This window comes from Haplochromis burtoni, unplaced genomic scaffold, assembly GCF_018398535.1.
Source record: "Haplochromis burtoni strain Fernald_Lab_line unplaced genomic scaffold, NCSU_Asbu1 Contig_39, whole genome shotgun sequence".
Classification (NCBI taxonomy): Eukaryota; Metazoa; Chordata; class Actinopteri; order Cichliformes; family Cichlidae; genus Haplochromis; species Haplochromis burtoni.
The window spans coordinates 2901508-2908809 of NW_024582400.1; the positions used below are offsets into that span (position 1 = coordinate 2901508).

Genomic DNA, 7302 nt, shown 5'->3' on the forward strand with positions numbered 1-7302 from the left:
AGTATATAAAATCATATATTTCCCTGTAACTTCTAAATTATCTTTCCTGCACTGCTTATTCTTTTGGCTGCTCCCGTCAGGGAATCATCTGCCTCTATCTCACCCTAACGCTAGCTTCCTCCTCTGATGCCACCCCTCTGAATGTCCTCCTTCACTACATCCATGAACCGCTTGGCACCATCTCCAAACCATATATCATAGCAGGTCTCACTCCTGTATTACAACAGTGGGACATTTTCAGTTAAAGAGCTATGAGAAGTTCATTAGAAGCATAAATAAACACGTTGGTCACATGGAGTTGAACCAGCTGCTTCTCTGGTCAGTTTCCTCATCCTGTAGATGGATTCAAGTGTAATAATTATTTTTTAAGCTACCTTTTTGTTGTAGTTTATAATTGTAAAGTTTTCTTCTGCCTAAAAGTAAATAATATAAATATTGTCTGACAGACCGGGGAAACTGAATAATCACTTGGAAGCTGCTATCCACGAGGCCATGAGCGAGCTAGACAAGATGTCGGGCACAGTGAGTATTTGTGCTTTTCCTCTCTTCTCATGCACTGCTGTTTCCCCCGCATTCACCACCACACCGTTTCCTGTGTGTGTGCCATCAGATCCCGTCGAGGGATCGTCAGGTGAAGCTCCCCAAGCCGAAGAGGAGGAAGATATCCAGATAACATTGAATGTGTTGGCCCAAGAACGTCCTCAGAGCCTTTCGGAGACTTTGTCCGTTCAGCCTTGATGCGATCTGAGCTCTCTAACAGGTGCTACACGCGGACTTTCAGTGGTACATCGTTGTTCCATGATATCAACTTGACTTAATGACTGACCACAGAAGGTGCTGGAAATTCCAATCACCACTACAGTTTATAGACTGTAGGAAAAAACATGAATACAGAAAAACATCAAAAACGGTTGCAATTTGTCTACAGCTCACTGAATTAACTATTTTTTTCTAGTATAAGATAGTAAAATAAACAAAAAAAGCTACAAGCATTACCTTACATATTTAAGAAAAATAGACAGTCCAAATATTTCTGATACATTTTCAATATGTATATAGATAATCCTGAAATTTCATGCTATTAAGAATTGTATGTAAATATTGTACAATGTCATGTACAACCGTACCTAATGCACATTTTATCTTTTATTGTACAAAACAAAGCAGAAGTGTACCAATGTCTTGGTTTCTATTCAGAAATGCGGTCGCATATGGCCGCATGCATAGGATAAATAAGAATACAGCCTAAAGCTTTTATATGATGAACTGTAAGATGTGCTGTTTTCTTTTTTCTTTCTTTTTCTTTTCTTTGTTGTTTTATTTTTGTAAGGGAACAGCGATGAAACTGACATGAGCTCACCATAACAGTAGTCACTCCAGCTAAGTGTTCATTTGTAATGGGGAGAAAAAACAGTTAAAAAACACAGAATGAACTTTACCAGCAGAAAGTGTTCAGTGTCCCACCTCACCCACACCCTGTATCCCTACCCTCCCACAGCCTGTATCCCTCCCACCGAGACCCCAGCCGGCTCCACCAGTCACCACGTTGACAGGAAAGTCGTGTTACTTGGTCTGGTTCTGGGTTTTTCAGGTGTTGTAATTTATGAACAAAAACTTTTTTTGAGTGTTTTCAGAAGGAAAAATCCACTCACAGACACTTAATTTTCCAAAACCTCCACAATGATTGTTTTTAGAAGAGGTTCATTCATTTAAAGTAAAAATGATGGGAAAAAAAGTCCTAAACATGGGTTGTCCAGCTTCTGAAACGGCAAGACTTTTTTTATGTTGTTGTAAATTAAATGCTATTAATTAATGTTGGACTTCAGAAGTTGAGCTCTTTCTGCCAGCGTGCTTACATGCACTGTAGTTAACTCTGCTGACGTTACATCTGCTGGCTGTGCAGAGTTTTTAACTGGAACAAGTGTACATTGCAAAACAAGTTTTAGCCCATTTTAGGCTACTGAAATGATGAATTGATGGATATTGGTGGTCTTGGTGCATCTCTGAAAAACATCCCTGATTTAATGATTTCAGTGGTTTGGGGCTGAGGTTTTTTGTGGTTTCTGAGTTGCGGCACAGAATAACGGAATGAGGAACCAGTTTTGAGGCTGCGTAGCGTCGGGTAGCAAGTGAGTTGGGGTTGTTTCAGTGGCAGGAGATTAATTTTGAACAGAATTTCAAGGGTTGCATGAGTGAAGTGTCTGGATTTCTTAGGTAGCCCATCCCAAATTTAATATCATGAGCAGTTCCAACATTGGGGTTGGCCATTTTTGGTTGCCTTTGGACCGTTGGTCTTTGGTTAGCATTTATAGATTTGGCACCAGATAATATGACCCTGAGCTATCTTGTCCTGTCTTAGATGCCTTTAGCTTACCTTTAAACAGCTTTGAGAACCCCACATAGGGTTGCATTACACAGTAACACAGTAGCTTGGGGTAGTATCAGTGAACACAATTTCCAATAGCAGCCCAGCCCATAATCTCTGATGTCAGTGGTTCCAGCTTTGTGACTGGCAGCACTGTTGGGAGTGGCAGTCTTTATTTTGTAAAAATCTATGGAATAGGCGTCAGATTTGGCGTCAGCTTGATGGATGTAGCGCAGCCACTTCTGCCTTGTTGTGTCTTGAGGACCAGCCCGCATTTTGACAGTTTTAAAACAAATGTAATACAGTATTAGGTTGTACAAGTTTAAGTAACTTCTTACAGTAGCTTCTCCCACCAGTGGGTCCAAATTTGAGACCGGCATTTTGTTTTAGTGTTTGTTTTCTGTTGGGGGGGGCGGCATGCTAATGCCTTGTTAATGCCAATGTTTTTGGGATCTATACAAGTTGTTTTTTGAGGGGCATGCATCTGTAATACACTGTAAAACAAGAGGTAGTAGATACTGGGGGTTGAACAAGGGTTGGGGAAAGTTCTCTGGAACTACAATCATAATGGAAAGAATCTGTGTGCTGTCTGTTTGAAATCACTGTGCATTTCATGTAGTCCCAGACATCTGCTGCTCCAGGTTTGGGACCAGTATTTTGCGTTGCAAATGCATAGAGCTGGTCTAGATTGGGCACTAACACCTACTAATTGGGAAATATGTATCAGTGGTCTAATTAAGACTTTTTCTTCTATGTCCTCTTTTATGAGGTTTTGGTTGACATTATTTTAAATCTGCAGATGGCATAGCTGGATGCTCTGTTGGCATAGGGTTAACTTCATGTCACTCGAGTGCTTACATGTAAAATGGCTTTTTTCAGGAGAAATCTTTTGCTCCCTGCTTACTGAAACCATAAAAGTCCATCGCTACATGCATATAAACACACTGTGAGATGTTTAGACTCATCCTGGTCCATTTTCAGTATGATGAGTAAAATAAGCCCTGCTCTTAGATTTGAAAGCTTTAACTCTCATTGTTGGAAGTCAAAAAACCATAAACCACTACATCTGAAAATGCAGACAATTTCAGTTTGCTTTGTGTTGTAATCACAAACTTTGGCCAGTTATTAACATGGGTGGATTTTTCCTTCAGCAACAAGAATCACAGGCTGCATCGAACGATCATGTCATTGATTGTCGCGATCATATTCACATGCTTGTTTGTACAGTGACTGTTTTTATTTTTGTTCTCCACGTGTTTTTACCCACATCTTTCAGTAGAGTAACTGACCTCCGAGGCATCTGAAGCAACACTAACTGGGCTTTCCAGAGCAGTGAAAGCGCTTTTATTTTATTTTGGTTTTCCATTTTAGAGGCCTTGTTGTTTGTTTTTCATATTGATGTAAATTATTTATGTACAGTACTCCATATTTATTTTAAGCTTTACAAATATGCTAGATGGCAATAATACTACCAAGAGTTGAGAACTCAAGCCTTATATGTGTATATGTATGTTTTCTTTCCTTTTTTAACAAGTGAATTGTATTCAGAGTCCATTACAAACAAAAAGGTCATATTCTGTCTTATTTAAGAAGTGAACGTTACAGATAACAGTCTTTTTAATTACAGTGAGGTTTTCTAGTCTTCATGTTTTTACTTGTTACAGATTGTGTCATGGTAGAGAAAAAGAGCATCTTATTTATGAACATGCACATCTGATGTTGGTAATAAATGCAGTTTGAACACTACAAGTTATCAGCGTTTGAAGCTGAGAAGAAGAATCATCATTCGATCGGTCTGACAGTATTGGAAACGGATCAAAACCACCGGCAATCTCTACGGAATAACCAAGTGCAATATTACCAATCGATGGCAAAGATCAACACTGCGAAACACTGCATCTCTCATTGTTTGGACTCTTCTGTGTTGCCTGTTTTGCTTTTCTTTCTTTCTTTTTTTCTTAATAGTCATCTTTTCTGATGCTCTAACCTGAGAGCAATGAAGTAGAAATTGATGTGTAGCTTTATTTTTACACGCCAGCCACAACCGTTAACCCAATTAGCCTCAAAGTTTGAACTAAAATACTGTTACTTGAACTTTATACGCAAGAACTCTAACAAATAAAAAGTTAAAACCAAATAATACACTACTGAAAGAACAGATTCCCCTTTGTCAGCCTCTAAAACAAGGGGTGCACCATTATTGGCCAAATATCCATACGGACACTGGTATCGGCCAAATATCTGCATCTTTGGTAGATTTACAGATATTAGAGGCCAATATTTTGCAGCAAGAACTAAAAAGACCTTTTAAACAAATTAGTTATTTTACCTGACATCAAGGGTGAAATTTTGTGCAACAAAAACTGAAAAAAATAAAGATATATAATTGCCCTTTGAAACATCCATTTCTGTGCTTTCCAAATGAAAACACTACTATGACTACATATCCATAACAAATGGAGCCTTTAAGTCAAATCTAATTCCTGCATTTTTAAGTCAAGTTGTACTGTATTTTCCAATGAGATGTCTCTCTACCTTATTGTGTTTTTGTGCACACTGAAAAAAACTGAGAATGGTTTTTTTTTTTTGGTTTTTTTTAAAAAAGGTAATTTTTTTTCTTTGTTTTTCTCTTTTGTTTACTGTTAAAAATATCAGTATCAAACGCGAACACAAGGCATTGTTGTTACCTTCACAGCGGCAACAACATAAGCAATACCTGTGAAGAATGTGTTTAAAAACACGTCCCCGTTATTTTCAGCGTGCACCCTTTTGAGAGTCGAGGTTTTGTTATCTTGTCTTACTGTAAACCTTCGGAGGAGATGTCCTCCGGCCGTTTTCCAAAATGTGACGTTCGCTGTGGAGAACATGTGAGCTGTTTCGGTAAAGTTCATTCTGCCTCGTCTCCCCTTCTCTCCATCTCTTTTTAAAAAATAAAAAGCAAAACAAATTATGTTTTCTTTTTTGGTTTTTGTGCAATGACATGCAGGTTCCTGCACTTGTGACCGGAACCCCATGTGTTACGGATCTGTTATTGGTTTCTTGTAATTCGTGGTCAAGAGTTCAAAGCATTTTTTGTGTTTGAGGTGGTCCGTGCGGTCTATTTTACCCTCCCGTCTCCTTCCACCTGTGATTGTGTGAGGTGTGAGTGTGAGTTTTATTTTTTCCAGTGTTTGTTTCTGCTCTTTAAATCTCCCATCCTTTCGTTGTCAGTATTCTGTTTCTTCAACTTGTAATTAAGTATATATTTTCTCACTAATATATACTTTACAAAAAATAGACCTGCGTGAAGTATGATGTGCACTTGATTGCTCTTGTTTATTTTTCTTTATTTGCATTAATGTGGGCTAGGGATAGTTTGTCAGAGTCCATTATTTTGAGATTGTTTGGACTTTTTTTAATGGTTTGATGTACGCAGCATTTTTTTTGTAAATATTGTGAAACATTACAGGTCATGCAGTGATGTAACATTTTGAAAAATGTTGCACAGATGTTTAAGATATTAAAAACATGGTCACTCTTACTTGAATTATCTGATTTGTTGTGCATTTTTATGCCTTTTTGTGGAGGCCGGGTGCTTTTTCCCCCCCAGGTTTGTTATTAAATATTTCTAAGAGGAAATTATTGAGAAAGTTTGGAGTAAAACCACGAGTCTAGTTTAAAGCTTGTTGTACACTGGCCTCTAGTGGAAAAGCAGGAAAGCACACTTATATGCAGGGTTTTTAACATTAATATTAAATATTACTCTTTAAATATCTGCTGTTTGTCACTCTTCAAATTGCCCCCAAATTTACCTGAATCCACACACACAAAAAGCCCTTTTGCTTGAAAAACATCCAGCTACTAGACCTACTCAGCAGCCCTAGACCTCCTTTTTTATTAAATGTGGATTAAATGCTTATGTTTTTCAAAGTAGTCACAGAACATTTAGTCACATTTTTCACGTGGGGAATACTACATAAAGTTTAAATATAATCAAAAGCTTCAGAGCAGTTCTTACGAAGGAAGTAAATATTAGCTTTTACTAACTTGGACACTGTTCAAATTTTGTTATTTCACAACAAAACAGTGACTTTAATGTAATTTAATTGTGTTTCTATTACTTATTTTGGTGCAGTGTGAATGGAGCAAAAGCGCTTAAACTTGAGAAAATACTGTTAAAAGTAAAAAGAAAATCTATTTCCTCCTCAACATTTTCCAAAGCCATGTTTGAGGTCTGCCAGGCTGATTCAGACCCCTGGACCTTATGTTTGATTCCCCTACTTTATTCTATAGCTATATTAACATAGAAAGGATTAAAGTATTTATTTTAAGATATACAATTATTCTTTAAGTAATGATTAGCAATAGCTATTTAGTCAGATATGGTTGCTTGCTTAAATTTGAACCTGTGTGAAACCTATTTAAAGCTATTGTGAAGCTTTACCTATGACTAGCTTGTACATTTGTCAAATTATTTACTATATATATATAATTTAATATAATATTATAATACATATATATATATATATGTATATGTATATATATATATATGTATATATATACATATATACATACATATATAAACAAAAATATATTTTTACAGTTCAAGAAAAAAAAGTTGATTACCTTTTATTCTATATTCATATTAGCTTATAAAGTATCAACATATATTTATTAAAAATGTAAAGTTGAGGTAATGATTATCTAGCTAGGTAGGAAAGGTTGCTTTCTCAAGTCTGATTTTTATCATCTGTGTAAGGCTAATGTTAGCTAAACTGGGATTACTTTAGATGCTTGTTGAACTGACACCGGCCAGTTGGGAAAGAAATTACTATTTTTTTTAAATAAGTTCTTTTTAGAGGACCAAATTGTTGGTTTACCTTTATTCTACATCTATATTAGCTTATAAAGGATTAATATGTATACAGTTAGCGTAAGGCCCTCCTTTCTATATCTAA

The 7302-nt window shown here is 36.6% G+C and overlaps 1 protein-coding gene across 4 annotated transcripts in view; it reads left to right on the forward strand.

Annotated features, from left to right (window-relative positions):
* The window catches only part of LOC102304229 (methyl-CpG-binding domain protein 5), a 58049-nt gene extending 52158 nt beyond the window's left edge, over positions 1 to 5891 (forward strand). For all 4 annotated transcript variants that reach the window (XM_005919944.2, XM_005919942.2, XM_005919943.3 and 1 more), the window contains 2 exons: positions 447 to 522; positions 611 to 5891. In XM_005919944.2, the coding sequence (XP_005920006.1) occupies positions 447 to 522; positions 611 to 673 (139 nt within the window). In that variant the 3' untranslated portion in view covers positions 674 to 5891. The remainder of the gene's footprint in view (positions 1 to 446; positions 523 to 610) is intronic.
* The last annotated feature ends 1411 nt before the right edge of the window (positions 5892 to 7302 follow it).